Source organism: Miniopterus natalensis, chromosome 11, assembly GCF_054644295.1.
Source record: "Miniopterus natalensis isolate mMinNat1 chromosome 11, mMinNat1.hap1, whole genome shotgun sequence".
NCBI classification, from domain to species: domain Eukaryota; kingdom Metazoa; phylum Chordata; class Mammalia; order Chiroptera; family Miniopteridae; genus Miniopterus; species Miniopterus natalensis.
The window spans coordinates 67,191,119-67,205,825 of record NC_142091.1 but is presented as its reverse complement, the minus strand read 5'-3'; the positions used below and the strand labels follow the sequence as shown (position 1 = coordinate 67,205,825).

Genomic DNA, 14,707 nt, shown 5'->3' with positions numbered 1-14,707 from the left:
TGGGGGCTTCGTGGACTCCCTGCCTGCCCTGCCGGTCTGCTCACCTGCTGGTCTGTCTTCATGAGCGAGGCCCCTGCCTCCACGATGTAGTGGCAGATGGTGCGCTGACCCAGAGCGGCGGCCTGGTGCAAACAGGTCTCCCCGCTGGGGGAAAAGGGGCTGGCTGTGGACCCCATCCAGTCCTCTAAGCCCTCCCATCTGTCTCCCCAGGACCATCAGAAAGGACAGGAAGTTTGGGACCCAGGGGTAAGGGGGTGTGGCCCAGAGGATGACAGATGTGGCAGGGTTCGGGGTTTATGGGCTCCCACCAGACCAAACATGAGGGGTCAGATGAAGACTGGGCCGTTTCCAGGGTAACCAGGGTCCTGCACTGCCAGATACTCACTTTTCCTCTACAGCGTCAAGGATCTCTTGAGGGGCTGCAGGAGAGGGGAGGGGCAGTTCAGATGCCTGGCAGCCTCTCCTCCCACCTTGGCTCAGCCCAGGGTGCCCCAGTGGCACAGCTTACCGTGGTCCAGCAGGTAGCGGACCACTTCCTTGCTGCCACTGCTGACTGCATGGTGCAGGAGTGTGCGGCTCTGACCATCCCGGTGCATGAGGTCACCCCCAGCTCGGTGCAGCTCCTGGAGCTGAGGGCAGGAGGCAGAGCAGGGCTGGGGTTCCTCTGGCCTACCCTCTCCAGCCACAGAAACGCCCCCCAACTCACACACAGGCCACAGGCCTGACACTAGTGCTCATACACATTACTCTCTAGGGGCCGCTGGGGGTCTTCCTGGAGCATCAGGGCCTATCTCACCTAAAGTGCCCATGGACTCCCCGGGAGCACTGACAACCAGGCCCTGGAGCCTGCAGTTCCTCTAACACTTGCTCCTTTCTGAGCACCAGGGACAGGCAGACTGAGCTAGGAAGCCCCTAGGAAGGAACACGGATTGTGGGCTGGACAGGGGAAAGGCAGAATGGGACAATCTCCACAGAGACCCTGCTGAGGGCAAGATGATGACAGATGACTGCACCTGAACAGGCAAGCTCATGGCCCCCCCAGAGGCACCACTCTCAGTGCCTGAGGGGGCTGCCAAGGGCAAGTAGCTGGAGCCAGGGCACTAGTACCTTATAGAAGTCGTTCCTCTTGGCAGCCTCAACCAGCTCTTCACCTGCAGGGACACCTGCCTGTTACACTCCAGGGCTGGAGGCCTGGGCTCGTGTTGGGGGGGGAACATACAGAGAAGGGGGCTGCTGGGGCATGTGTGCCGAGGGCTGGGCTCATGGTGAATGTAACCACATGGACCTTGACAGTTATGTCTGCGTAAGGCTGTGTATGGCCCCACCTCCCCACCAACCTCATTCCTATGACCAGGGAGAAGCCTCACCTTTAGGGGGTGCAGCATCCCCTGGCAGTGACCTACAAACAGAGCAGGATGAGACGTGACACGGCTACAGCACAGGCCAGCTTATTACCCTCCCAGCCCCAAACAGGGGCACCCTTCAGTCTTTCAACGGTTTATTGAGTGCCTCCTACATATCAAGTGCTGTTCTAGGCACTGGAGATACAGCAGTGAACACCGCAGACGGACAACTGGCTCTCAGGGAGCTTACATTCTAGCCAGGGAGACAAACAAGTAAACAAATAAATAGAGTCTTTTGAGAGCAGGAAAGTACTATGAAGAATATGAGATGGACAGGGTAGTGTAATTGAACAGCAACTTCAGATGGGATTCCCAGGAAGACTTCCCTTGGGGGGGAACCCCCAAGTGGAAGTGTGAATGAAGGGGGCAGCTCTGTGAAGAACGGGAAGGGTCTGAGGCAGCAAAGGCAAGTGCAGAGGTGGGCAAACTTGAGGCCTCAAAGAACCGAGAGGTGAGCGGGGCTGGACTGTGGTGGTGAAGGAGGAAAGAGGGCAGGCTCAGGCTCTGTACGCTGAAATGACCGCGGGTACTGGGAGAAGTCCTAGGCTGGGGAGCAGGAGAGCTGGAGGCCAGGAGCATGGTGGCTTGGATGGGTGGTATGATCAGGTGGTGGGGAGGGCTGACAGGACTGCTGAAAGGTCAGGTCAGAGCTGGATGGGAGGAGAGTCAGGGAGGGAGCCCAGGTCGCTGGCCGGGTTGAGTTGGTGCGAATGAGTCAGCTGGAGGAGCCGGTGGAGACCACAAAGGCAGCCAGACGGAGTGTGAGGCTGGCACTCAGGGAAGAGGCTGGGGCTGAACGTAGGGCTTCGGGAGCTGCTGGCTTATAAGTAGGACTTAAAGCCAGGGGACTGGAGGAGCCTCAGGACTCACCGGGGTGTGGGTGAGCAGGGGGAGGTGGGGAGAGGAGAAGTGGGGGTTGGGAGGTCAGGCCGGGCCGATGCCCCCAGCAGCTCTGGGTCCAGGATATAGATCTCGTCCTGTGCAATCTCAGTCACATAGTTGAGGTGTTCCTGTGGGTAGTGAGGCCACGGCTGAGGGTCAGGCTGAGGTTCACAGCCTTCCAGGGCAGCAGGTGGTGGGGTAAAAGGGCCACAGGGCTAGCAGACTTGGAGAAGCCTCTGCTATGGGTGTGAACACTGACAGGCAGCCAGACAAGTGGCCCTGCCAGTCCCTCTTCCCCTCACCTCTCTATTCACCCCTCCTCTTTCCCACCACCCAAGCCCAGGCACTGAGCTTTGTGTATTGGGCCCACCAGCTTGCCAGTCCCTTCCCACTGATAAACCTTTTCCCAGGCAACCTGGCCCCTGGCCAGATGTGCTTTTTCCTTCTGTGTCTCCCTGGATGGCACCTGCACTTTGAGGCCCTCTCACCCCACCCAGCAAGACCAACTCTGGGTACACAGCTCCCTTTTCCTGTGGGTACCGTCCCTGTGCACCCCAGTCTGGAGGGCAGGGCCATGCCCTATCCATGGACATGGGTGATGTGAACGCACTATAGAATATGAGAATGAGGTGAGCCTGTCTGTGGAGAGGTGGGCTAATGAGAGAGGTGATGCCAGGTGCCCTGGAACCAGCTCTGGATAGAGCAGGACTGCGAGTGCTCACCTGGGCCCGGTCAATCCTGTAAAAGCGGCTGGCAGTGGTGGCTGTGGGGAGACAGTGAGTTGGCTGAGGATATAGGGGCCCTTGTCCAAGCCCAGGTCCTCTGCTGCCCTCACCCAGGGCCCCCCATGGAGAAGGCAGGACATGGCCTGGGGCTGCCAGCAGCCGGCCCTTCAGGGGCACTCACCGTCCAGGAAGCACCACTTGGGGGACAGTTTCTGGCATGTTGGGGACATGGCTCCAGCATCTTCGGGCTCCTTTTGAGAGAAGAAAGGCCGGGGCTGGGTGAGGACAGAACTTGGAACAGGAGGAAACAGCGCAGGGCAGGCTCGGGCCCCCGCCTCTGCCCCTCACCTGCTGGAGCCTCTCGATGTGGGCACGGCAGAGCTCTAGGTCACTGTCTCCTGGGACCACCACAGTGCCCAGTGGCACAGCTGGAAGACAGAGCAGGCTGTTAGCAGATGGCTACATCCCGCTGTCCCCACAGGGGACTCAGTGGCTCTTCAGCCCCCCTTTCCCCACCACCCCTCAAGCCCCGCGTGATGCTCACAGGCCTCCTTGAGCTGCTCCTTATCGTAATGCAGGGCCTCGTAGTCGTGCATGCTGACCCTGCTCACCTGGATCCGTAGCTGCTCGGGCACTGGCTGCTGGCTGAGAGCAGGGGCAATAAGAGGGAACTCGGCAAGGGCCCCGCCCAGGAACCTAGCCAAGTGTCCCCTCCCAACTGCCCTGGTGCAGAGGGACTGTTAGCCATCTTTCTAGTTGGGGAAGCCAAGGCTCAGAAAGGGGCAGAGTCTGGTCTTGGGCCCAGGGCACATGGAGGCTGTGAAGAAAACATACTCGCTGTGCAGGGGGGTGGCACTGCGCCGCTTGGCCTTCTGCACCATGGTGGCCTGGTTGCGCAGGGCGATGCGAATGCGTGAGGCGGCAAGCTTGCAGGGCTCGCCATCCACCTGCACCGGGATGGCCTTGGATGTGGTGAGCACCACCTCGCGGCACTGTGTCAGCCGCTCACCATGCCCGCCCACCTGCAGTGCAGCCTGTGGGTGCAGAGGGCTCAGGTCAGGGGCCAGGGCTGCATGATGGGGCTCCTCGCTCTGCTCCTACCAGGGAGGCTCTGGCCAGAGAAGAGTGACCCCAACCGGAGGGAGAGTGAGACCCCAGTCAGAGAGGGGAGGTAAGGGCAAGTGCCAGATAGAGGAGATAGGAGTGATTCCCCAGTCAGAGGGGGTTGATGAAAGTGTTCCCCAGTGAGAGAGAGGTTGAAAGATACTCTAAGTCAGGAGACAGTGAGCCCCTAGCCAAAGAAGGGAAGTTCTCTCCCCCTTCCATCTTGGAGCCGTGCTTCTGGGGACTATAGGGACGGGGCCGGGTACAGAGCAGAGCTGGGGCTCCAGGCAGGCCCCAAGCTGGCGCACTTACCAGGGATGTCATGGTGAAGCCAATGACTTCAAGGTAGCCGTCATCATGCCGCTGAGGCTCAAAGTCATGGTGCTCCCCAGGGTGGCCCCAGGGCATGGTGCCTGCGCAGTACCTGGAGGGAGGGAACACGGGGCTTCAGAGGACAGTCTCCTAGGATGGAGACAGCAGGGCACACGGGCACACACCAAGCCTGCCACTCCTCACCTGGGGATGTTCAGGAAAACAATGCACTGGGGTTTCAGGTCCTGAATCTTGGGGGTCAGGTCAGTTCCATCACACTAGAGGCAGGAATGGGGAGAGAGGTGGGGGTACACATGTGGTGCCGAGGTAGCCTCCCTCCCAGCTGGGCCTGCCCAATCTGCTGGCAGCCTGGTCTGCTCACCACCACTCGGATGTGCTTGGCCAAGTCCCTGGAGCTGCCCATCAGGAAGTCAGAGAAGGCTGTCTGTGGGAGACAGAAGTGTCACTATCTAGTAACAGACCTTCCCTCACCCTGCCTGGCAGGGGCCCTGTGGTCTGGAAGACACAGGTGGGTAGGGGACATGGGTAGCAGAACAGGCGGGCATGGGAAGAGGGATGTTGCTGGGCTGGCAGACCCAGACTCACCCCGGCATAGAACATCTTGTTCCGAAAGCGGCTGTTGAATTTCTCTGGGTTGGCCTCTGGGTGGCGACAAGAAATGGAGGACAGTAAAGTTATTCTGGGAGGGCCGGGCTTCCCAGGCTGGGGTAGTGAGGGAGGGGTGGGAGTAGATGCCTTTTACTGGTTGGGTAAGGTCTGACCCTCTCAGGGACACACTCGTGTCCCTCCCTCCCCAGCCTACCACTGCCTCCTCAGCAGGAGATTGCCAACCTCGAGACTCGTGGAACTCCAGGGTGACGTGGGCATCAAAGCCCAGGCTGAAGTAGTTGTTGAAGACGTCCAGAGGCAGCTGGAAAAAGGTCAAGGACCAGCATGAGGGTCAGGCCTCACAGATACCTCCCTGCTCCAGGCCCAGGCCCAGCCCAGGAGCACCGAGCTTGCTCAGCCCATGTTTTCAGAGGCCTTTCCTACAGTTCACAGGATCCACCAGAAAGCTCTTCCCAGCTCACCTGCCCACCTCAGCCTCTGCCCCCCTCAGCTCCCCTAGGTGCCCTGTACACAAGAGCACCCCATCCCACTGGCATTCTCTTCCCCAACACTCCTTCCCCCATGTGCCATATTCCGCAGGAGCTCCATAAGCGGGGACTGTCTTGCTCACTGCTTAGAATGGCGCATGGCAGGCAGCAGGTGCTCAGTAAACATTTGCCAAGTGGCTGAATAACAACTGTCCTGTGAGATGAGCACCATTACTTCTACTGCATAGATGTGAAGAAGCTGAAGTTTAAAGAAATGAAGAGACTCACCCAAGTTCCAGAACAAGCAAGTGGGAAAGTGGGGCTCAGCCTAACTCTCCTAGGAATCCCAGACATTGAGATGTGGAGAGCCCCCTCCACCCCGACACCCACTGCCCCTGTGCTGGCCCACCCACCCGGTCAGTGGCACCCTCTTCACGCTCCTCAGGCCCCGCCTCAGGGTTGGGCTCAGCTCGGAGGTCCCAGCGGTCCAACTGCACCACGTTTCCCTCCTCCACGTGGGAGAGGATCTTGGACACAGGCTCATCTGTGTAGCCCTGGTGGGAGGAAGCAGAAACTGAGCCCTTCCAGGGGACAGGCCTCCCCCACTGCACAGCCCACCCCTAGTGGCCCCACCTCCCGTGGGCTCTCACCCCACCCCAGTTGAGGGTGCGGGCCAAGTCGTTGCCAGTGCCCAGAGGCAGGATGGCAACAGGCGGTGGCGGTTTTAAGCGCAGCTGATCCAGGGTGGAAAGGATCCAGCCAACCTGGAGGGGACAGAATAGAAGAGGCCAGGTTAGGCCAGCTGGGCCCAGGCCTAGGCTCAGGCCCAGGAGAAGCAGAACTCACCGTGCCATCACCCCCACACGCCAGGATCCGCAGATTGTGCACTTTGCGGTACATCTCCAGCCTGGGGTCAGGAGACAGGAACAGGTCAGGGTATGTGGGCCAGACCCTGAGCACCAGGCAAGCCCCTGCCACTGTCCCCACAGAGCCTTGGCCAGTACTCACGCCTCCTTGGGCCCTCCCTGGCTCAGGTCAAAGACTTGTCGGGGATTGAGATACCAGAGGAAGGACTGGATGATCTTTGCGCCCTGTGGGGGACCAGGAGCCAAGAGAGACAGGGAGGAGGCAGTCAGAGGTGGCGGGCTGAGGTGGGGTGAGAAGCACAGGGAGGACGTTGTGGGAACCAGGCCCAATAAGGGGCAAGGGGGTGGAGATAGGATAAGGTTTTTCCCAGGATGCCTGGGAAAGAAAGATGGGGCAGAAGTCTGAAATGGAACCTGGGAATAATTGTGGGTTCTGGGGAAAGGAGGGGGCAGGAAGCTCGGCCCCACGCCTCCCTCCAGGCTCTCTGTGGAGCAAGAAGGCTGTACGTACCTGGTTGCCCCCACTCTTGGGGTTTACAAACACCAGCAGGGGCTTCATGAGGGGGGATGGGGTGGGTCTGATAATGAAGGGTCTCCAGCGGCCCTCCTAGGAGACAGAGAGAGCCCATAAGGCTCCTTCCTGTCCTGGAGGACCCTACCCTGTGCTCAGCAGTAACCCTTGTTGCCCACCATGTACCACCTCTGGGTCAGACCTTACGGTGGGCCTGGCCATAGACAGGCTACTTGGATCTGACCTCCTACCCTCTTCAGGACCCCAGAGCCCAAAGTGACCCAGCAAAGGCTGAGCCAATGGTGGCTGGAGGGGAAAGGAGAGAGGAGCCTGTCCCCTCCAGCCACCCGCCCGTCCTCTCTCCTGTCCCCTCCAGCCGCCCACCCACCCTCTCTCTTGTCCCCTCTAGCCGCCCGCCTGGCCTCAGGTCTAACCTCGGGGCCTTTCTTGCTGGATTTTCTCTTGAAGGACGCCCTCTTTTTCTTCTTGCTTGCCTTAAGGGTGTTCTGCAAGGGAAGCAGGGGCATTGGTGACAAGGGGGGTAGGCTGGGGTGGCTGGCAGACCCCAAGTGTGTGGTGAGTGTCAAGGATGCAGGCAGGACTCACCTGGGGCCTGCGGGCACGGAGGATCCAGGTGGGCGGTATGACCACGGCCGCATGGACCCCCAGGGAGCACGGCTCCTCGATCTGCTGCAGCATGAAGCAGGACACCTTGCTGTGGTACTAGAGGGAGGGGTGTAGCTGAGCTGGGCTGAGCTGAGCCCCGGAACCCCAACCCAGTGCAGCAAGGGAACGGACTGCGGGGCAGGGTGAGCACTACTCACTGCTTGTTTGCACCAGGAGCAGCTGATGGCCACAATCTCCTTGCTGTGGAAGGTGAACTTCTGCTGGAAGCCCTAGGGTGGACAGAGTGGCTGGGGCACCAGGAGTTGGGCCCAGAGCAGCAGACCCAGCCCCTCTTCTATTGTCAGCCTCTCTCCACCCAGGGAAATTGAGCACATTTTTAAAAATTAAAAAACTATAAAACAAGCTCTTAGAGCAAGAAGGGTTGGCCAGGGGCCTGTGCCTCTGAGATTAATTGCAAAGTGTTGAGTGTGCACGCAAGATCTGCTGGGGAAGGCCCATAGCTAACTCCTGCCTGACACAGAGCCCTCTTTCCTGACCCCAGACCTGGCCAGGCCCCTGGTCAGTCCCTGGTGCACTGCAGTTATTGGGGGCACTACATGCCAGCAGCTGTGCTGGGCACTGAGAGTCCACGGAGGAAAGGGGGGCAAGGGTCCTAGACTGTTCAGGACCTACACTTACTGAGGCAGACAGACAGATAAACAACGAAGAAGTGAACAAAATCACTGTGGACAGAGCTTGGGAGGACCACCTGCACTGTGTCTTCGAGCCACACCCTCCTCCAGGAGGGCAGGAACCTAGTGCCCAGCTCAGTGCTCCATACCCACCAGGCGCTCAACAAACATCTGCTGAGTTAGCAGTCAAGTCTACAGCATTCTCAGAGGGGTCACTCATGACCTCAAAGCGGTCCAGACACTGCACTAGAAGAAACCCTTCCTCCCTGCTTTCCTGCTCAGCCCAGAGACCAGGGCATTTTCAAACTGACTGTGCACTCGACCTGGCTGCGTGAGCTCTGGGACTCGGCACTCTAGGGACACAGTGACGGACAGGCCACGCTGGACAAACAGCATGGAGCACAGGGCCCAGGTCCAGTGGGCAGCAGGCCAGCTGACTTCCTTGGGCAGGGCCTCTCACCTTCCCACAATGCCGACACTTGCCATCCTGGCGTCGCCTGTGTACCCAGTGGTGTCGCACAAAGGTTGGCTGGTAGAGGAGGAGAGAAGTATCATTGGAGTGAGGGGTGCAGGAAATAAGCCCTGAGCATGGCCTGCACCCCTCAATATATCAGTAAGAGGAATGGGGGCCGCAGGAAGTTTTCCAGTCCTGTGTGTGAGATGAAGGGGCTGGAAATTTCTCTCTGTGGTCCAGAGCAGGGTTAAGGCTCAGAGGAGGGACAGAGGCACATGGAGGCACAAGGTGCCTCACCCCTCGGCAGGTCTGGCCAGCCAGAGCCTCCTCTTTGAGGCCTTCTAAGGGCCTCATCCTTTGTACTTCCCTGGGTCCCAGAGCAGCCTAGAAAGAGCTGAGCCCTCTGGGGGCACTCGGGGACACTGCAGAGGGGTCCACTCAGGGAACTTGGTGTCTCCTTGCCCCTAAACTACCTTGGGCACTTACCTCACGGACATTCCTGGAGCCTGATTCACGGAAGGATGGCTTACAGCGGAAATTTATCTGTGAAAGATTACAGTGATCACCAAAACGTCAGAACCTCCCTTTGGGGTCAGGCGTATGGCCAACCCTGTAGGAAATGGTCACTCAGAGTTATTCTCACAAGGTAAGGATAGCTCCAAATTATGCCGGGAGCCCTCAGAACGTGAGACACCACCTCTCAGAAGTCCTCCTGCATCCTGCATCCTCTCCATTAACCAGAAGGAATCTTTCCTTTCTCTGCCCAGTATCTTGGGATGGGGAAAGGACTGGGAGTTAACTTGTGCTGACTGGTCCCTGGAGACCTTTAGTTAATCTGTGGAAACCAGGTTTGACTTTCACTTTAGGGATGGTAACAGGTCTATAATGCCTGAGGCTGTGTTTGTTTCTCTTTTCCTAACTGTGCCTGCTTCAACCTTAGCAAAGTGTAGGGAAACTATTCTACGAGTCAGGGGCTGAGGGATGTTGCCCATGTTTGCCTTGTTTGTGCCACTCCTGGTCCTTCAGGCTTTCCCATATGTTGGTCTAGGTCTCTGCTGCCTCGGGAGCCCCGATTGGCCACCCTCTGCCTGGATCCTCCTGCCCAGTGTTTCTGCTGCCTCCCTGTAGAAGCACAGGGCCCAGCCATGCCCCCAGCTGCAGACACACTGTGGACAATGGGCTTTGGGAAAGGTTTCTACAGTAGCAGTGTGTAGGGGACAGAGCCAGGTTCTGGGACTACACAGGGCTGTGCCAGCCACAGCTGAGTTATGAAGCTTCAGCAAGGCAATGGTCCCTTCCAAGTGTTAGGTTGGATACTGATAAAATGGTGCCATGGCCATGGTTCATTAATTCATCCTGTCGAGTAACAGTCAATGTGCCCCACTCTAGGCAGTGGGGTATAGCAGCTAATAAAAGGGGGAGCCAGGATTCAAATGCGGGCATGTTGGCTCGAGGGTCCTTGGCTTTTCACCACCTTGCACACTGGGCACGCCTGGCAGGCGATGCTGTGTAACGTATGTGTGTGCAGACACATGTGTGCTCTGAGATGGCTTCAGCACCTGAAGGGGAGGGGCAAGAAAGGCTGAGCAACCATACTCACCTTCTCCAGCTGTTCGATGCAGGGGGTATGCACCACAATCTTGCAGGCTGCACACTTTCTCCGGGGCACTGATTTCTGCTGTAGGAAAGAGAGGGCCCCTGAGGCACCAGGTAGCTTCACCCAGGATGCTGCTTCAAGGGCTGGCAGAAAAACCTTCACATCTGCCCCAGCACATCTGCCCTCTGTGTGCACCAGGAACCCCCACTACTGACTCCTGGCATCTGGACACAGCTCCTATTCTTCTCACCATCCTCAGGTAGCCCACAGGAGGGCGCTCAGGCGAGAGCCTTGTTCTTACCTTCCCCTGGAAGGGCTGCAGCTGCAGAGCCAGCAGGGGTTGGCCTACAGGCTTTTAGATCTGGCTCTGCCACCAGGGGGCAGTGTGCTGCACACAGCTCACTCACCAGCATTTTAGCTACACAGTACTGCTCCCCGACATAGCAGAAGTCCCCCGACACGTTGGTCTCGAACCAGATGTGCTCCCCATATGTCGCCGACTCCTAAACCATGGGATGGGCACACTCAGTGCATGCCTGCCACCCAGCTCACCAGTCAGCCCCTGCCCTGGCTCACCAACCCTCTCTCCCCAAAGACAAACATGTTCCAGTCACCTTGGTCTACTTTGCTCCACCCTGTTTTCTCCACTGCCCCTACTCTTGAAGACTTGGCTCAAATGTGGCCACCCCAGGAGGCTTGCCCTGACCCCACAGGCCCACAGGCTCCTATCACAGCCGCTCATAGTACCTCCACTTCCAAATGCTCTTGTGGCCCAGAGCCTGGTGGGGACTGGTACCCATCTGCCCCTCCAAGCACCCAGCCACTCACACTCCAGTCCACAGTGCTCCGGATCTGCCGCTCTGGCTCGCTGCACGGGGCCCCAGGAGCAGGAGGAGGGGGTGCCAGGTGCTGGAGGCCCGACTTGGTGATGGCTTTCCTATAGAAAAGGAGATAGCTGAGGCCAGCTGACAACTTTTGTCGACTCTGCTTCCTTCCCTCTCCCACCTGGGATCTTTGCCCTCACTGTGACCTCAACCCAAGGCCAAGACAAGGGCAGCAACAGGAAAAGTAGAGGACCCCCACCCAGCAGCAGTCCAAGACTCTGAGAGGATTCCTGCAGGAGACTCAGCCTTCCTCACAGCCTTTCTGTTCCAAAGTGGGGAGCCCTCAGGCCAGGCAGAGCCTTGAGGCCCTTGCTCCACACCAGCCCCCTTGGAGGCTGCACCATTGGCCCTGCCAGCCGCCGCTATACCTACGCAAGCAGGGCGCTCCAGGCCTGCGGTCCAGCCGACTTGCGCCGTAGGGCTACCTGGCGCCTGCGGGAGAGTGGGCGGACCCGGGCTGGCATCATGGGGCTAGCTGTGGCGCCTGAGACTCTTCGGCCCCCAGGGCCAGGGTGCTGGCCAGCGGGTCGCTGCTGGCTAAGGCGCCGATAGTAACCGTGCAGGCCCCAGAGGGCGCGGTCATACACCATGTCAGCAGGGAGCAGGTGGGAGGAGGCTCGGCGCCCACGGAGGCAACGGGGCAGGGGCAGCAGGGGCCGGTGTGGGGATGGCCCTGGTCTCTTGGTATCCCGCTGGGTGGTACTCAATGCTGCAACTGTCACATTCCCTTCCTGGACCCCCTCTTCCTCCTCTTCCTCCTCACTCATGCCCACAAGCCCGGCCAACAGCAGGGGTGCACCCAGAAGCTGAGCCCCAACAGTGGCAGGTCGTGGGGTGGGCACCTCACCCACGATGAAGCGGGGGTTGCGGGCTGGGGGTGCGGTGCTGGAGCGGCGGCGGCTGGAGCCCTGGGCCCGCATCCCACAGCTCAGGAGGCAGCCCTGGAGCTGCGCGCTGGAGCGGCGCCGCTGTGCGAGGGAGGCGGAGGCCTGCCCGGCGGGGGAGCGGCGCCGGGCCTTGCCGGTAGGCAGCCCCACGCCACCGGGCCGCCGCTGCCCCTCTCCAGGGCCTGGTGCCTTCCACTGGAAGTGTCTCCTAAAAAAGGTCTCCATGCAGGGGCAGGCGGGTGTCTGTTGGGCACAGAGACCAGGAGCATCAGGAGCTGGGCTGGGCCTGGCCCATTCTGTGCCCAGGAGCCCAGTCACAGCTCTGCCCTTTGAGAGGAGACACTTGGGGGGGGGGGGGTAACTATGGCCTCTGACTCAGTAAATAGGGAGTTTGAGAGAATCCTCAGGGGAGTTCACATTTCCCGCTACTGGGAGCACTGATGCTCTCCCCAGTTATACCTCTAGCGTACCCCAGGAGTAATGGGGAGGGGGCACTTCCAGCTACCTATCCCGGCTTCCCCAGTCCAGGCACCACAATCCACAAAGTCCTGGCCTAAAGGATTTCGACTCTCCTGCCTGAAGCTGATGGAAAAGAAAAGAAAAAGGAAACGAAGTCTGCAGTCCTGGGTTCCAGTTCGGAGTTGGCCTAGACGACGAAGGGGCAGAGGGCAAGGCTCTCCCTCTTGCCAGGTCTTTCTTTTGCTACCAGCAAGGGGTGGATTAGGGTTAGGTATCCCCTCCTGGGACATCGCACAAACCAAGCCATGGTAATAAAACAAGGCTCTCTGAAAAGAAACTCAGTCTTGGTAAGACTCCCTGACTCTCTCAGCCCCAGACTTGGGGTGAGGTTGAGTGGCACCTAGAAACAGAGAGGGTCTGACATCTGCCTCAGGGATCAGAGGACCCTGGGGAAACAAGGCCCTCAGAGAACTGGAGAGGCAGGTGCAGGGAGAGAAGCCACTCGGTCTTCACCCAGGAGGGCTTTGTAGTGGGAAGCCAAAAGAAAAGCCTTCTGGATTCTGGCTTTGTGTGCGTATCTGTATTTGAGGGGCTGACAGCAAGAACTTTTCTGGAACTAGGCTACTATGTCTCACTCTGAGGCACAGGACAGACATCCCATGTGTGGAAGGACTGGGTGATTGTGAAAACCCTTCCAGCTCTACCACTGAGGGTGCCTGTGAACTGCACCTTGTCCCAGGGACCAATGCTAGAAGCCCCAACTCAAGATTCCAAACACTGAGCTGCCCTGAGCCACCTCCAGGGAGGCAGGACCCTTGGCGACCATCCTTGCTCAAACCATTTTCTCTGACCTGTCCTGAACACCTGCTCCGCCTCCTTTGCCAGCTCACCTGCTCCTGCCACCCCTTCTTCACAGGCCACTGGGATCACCTGCATCCTTGTCTCTCTCTAACTGTGGAGGGATGGCAAGAAGCCTGGAGTTGCTTCAGGGAGGGTGATGCCTCCAGAATGCCCAGGGATGCCTGTGTCCCTCCATCGGGTACTCTTCTGGGCCCTGACAGCCATAGGGAGGTCTGAGTCATGGCCGGAGACATCAGCCTGGGGCTGACAGGAGAAATACTTTTGCCTGCTGAGGGCCTGGCAGAAGTTAGGCGTAGTGGGTGGGAGCCCTGGACAAAACGGTAGGAAATGGTGGGCTTGAGGAGTCAGGTCTGGCTACACATCTAGCACCTATTCCCCCCATTCACCTACCCACCCACTCACTCTTTGATTTGCTACTGCCCTGTGAGTCCGGGCAGGCAGTGCCAGGCTGGAGCCCTGGATGGATGCAGGGGTACCAAGGAGGAGACAGACTGGGGTTGAAGGGCCTGAGTCCTGTGATCAGTGAGCAGTGCAGGCAGCCATGCCTGGGGGAGCAGTGTTCGAGGCTGTCCGGCTCTAGCTCTCTGCCTGTTATAGTACCAGCCCCTGCAGGTGATAGGAAAAAGCTCTGTGGGTAGAGAGCTCTTGGCTGCTTCCTAAAATCAGTATCATCCTGGCTAATATTTACTGAGTGCTCACATGTGTCAGGCACTGTGTTGAGCCCTTTGTAAATACACATATCATTTTATAAACCATAGCAACCTTAGATAGGTGCTGTTTCATGTCACGTTCCTGATGGGAAACTGAGGCTGAAAGAAGTAACTTGCCCAAAGTCTAAAGCTAGTCAGTGTACAGCCAATGTTGGAACTTGAAGGTAAAGTCTGCACCCCAGAGATGCAGTGGAAGTAGGGTCTTTCCTCTTGGGCCATGGGGCTGGGACTAAGGTAGAATGGGAACCATATGGGCCCCATTTACTAAACACCTACTATGTGACAGGCCCTGGGCTAAGCACTTGAATTTACCACCATCTCTGATCCCCGTGACAAGCCCATGAGGCAGGCAGGATCAATGGCTCCATTACAGAGAAGACGAAACAAGCTTGAAGAGGTACAGTAATATGACCAAGGTCACACAGCTGGTCAGTGGCAGAACTGGGACCCAAACCCTAGTCTGAGTGGCTCAGGGTCTGTTCTGTACCCAGGGAGAGAAGTCTGAAGGCCCAGTGCCCATTGCTGCCAGGGCACTGGCTTGCTAGCACTCCCCCAGGGTGTCAGCTTTCCCCACCCGCTTGGTCAGGCTGCCCTGTGACAGCTGCCCAGCTTGGAGATTAGTCACCCAGCCACACCGCCTGATGCTAGTGTCACCCA

The 14,707-nt window shown here is 58.6% G+C and overlaps 1 protein-coding gene across 6 annotated transcripts in view; it reads right to left on the bottom strand.

The window, feature by feature from the left end:
- DGKZ (diacylglycerol kinase zeta) overlaps window positions 1–14,707 on the bottom strand; it is a 29,142-nt gene that overhangs the window by 971 nt on the left and 13,464 nt on the right. Inside the window, exons 1-30 of one of the 6 annotated variants that reach the window (XM_016204049.2) lie at window positions 11,506–12,303; window positions 11,078–11,186; window positions 10,657–10,752; window positions 10,253–10,330; window positions 9,139–9,195; window positions 8,659–8,727; window positions 7,725–7,796; window positions 7,507–7,623; window positions 7,335–7,406; window positions 6,901–6,996; window positions 6,532–6,614; window positions 6,370–6,430; window positions 6,174–6,287; window positions 5,937–6,077; window positions 5,279–5,357; window positions 5,033–5,088; window positions 4,809–4,871; window positions 4,631–4,704; window positions 4,427–4,538; window positions 3,845–4,044; window positions 3,555–3,655; window positions 3,359–3,438; window positions 3,192–3,261; window positions 3,008–3,048; window positions 2,274–2,413; window positions 1,368–1,399; window positions 1,108–1,151; window positions 509–629; window positions 386–419; window positions 45–144 (exon numbers count right to left, since the gene is read on the bottom strand). In XM_016204049.2, coding sequence (XP_016059535.1) covers window positions 45–144; window positions 386–419; window positions 509–629; window positions 1,108–1,151; window positions 1,368–1,399; window positions 2,274–2,413; window positions 3,008–3,048; window positions 3,192–3,261; window positions 3,359–3,438; window positions 3,555–3,655; window positions 3,845–4,044; window positions 4,427–4,538; window positions 4,631–4,704; window positions 4,809–4,871; window positions 5,033–5,088; window positions 5,279–5,357; window positions 5,937–6,077; window positions 6,174–6,287; window positions 6,370–6,430; window positions 6,532–6,614; window positions 6,901–6,996; window positions 7,335–7,406; window positions 7,507–7,623; window positions 7,725–7,796; window positions 8,659–8,727; window positions 9,139–9,195; window positions 10,253–10,330; window positions 10,657–10,752; window positions 11,078–11,186; window positions 11,506–12,245 — 3,252 coding nt within the window. In that variant the 5' untranslated portion in view covers window positions 12,246–12,303. Of the gene's footprint in view, window positions 1–44; window positions 145–385; window positions 420–508; window positions 630–1,107; window positions 1,152–1,367; window positions 1,400–2,273; window positions 2,414–3,007; window positions 3,049–3,191; window positions 3,262–3,358; window positions 3,439–3,554; window positions 3,656–3,844; window positions 4,045–4,426; window positions 4,539–4,630; window positions 4,705–4,808; window positions 4,872–5,032; window positions 5,089–5,278; window positions 5,358–5,936; window positions 6,078–6,173; window positions 6,288–6,369; window positions 6,431–6,531; window positions 6,615–6,900; window positions 6,997–7,334; window positions 7,407–7,506; window positions 7,624–7,724; window positions 7,797–8,658; window positions 8,728–9,138; window positions 9,196–10,252; window positions 10,331–10,656; window positions 10,753–11,077; window positions 11,187–11,505; window positions 12,304–14,707 lie in introns of those variants that run through there. The other 5 variants (XM_016204050.2, XM_087821847.1, XM_087821848.1 and 2 more) reach the window with 5 other exon arrangements.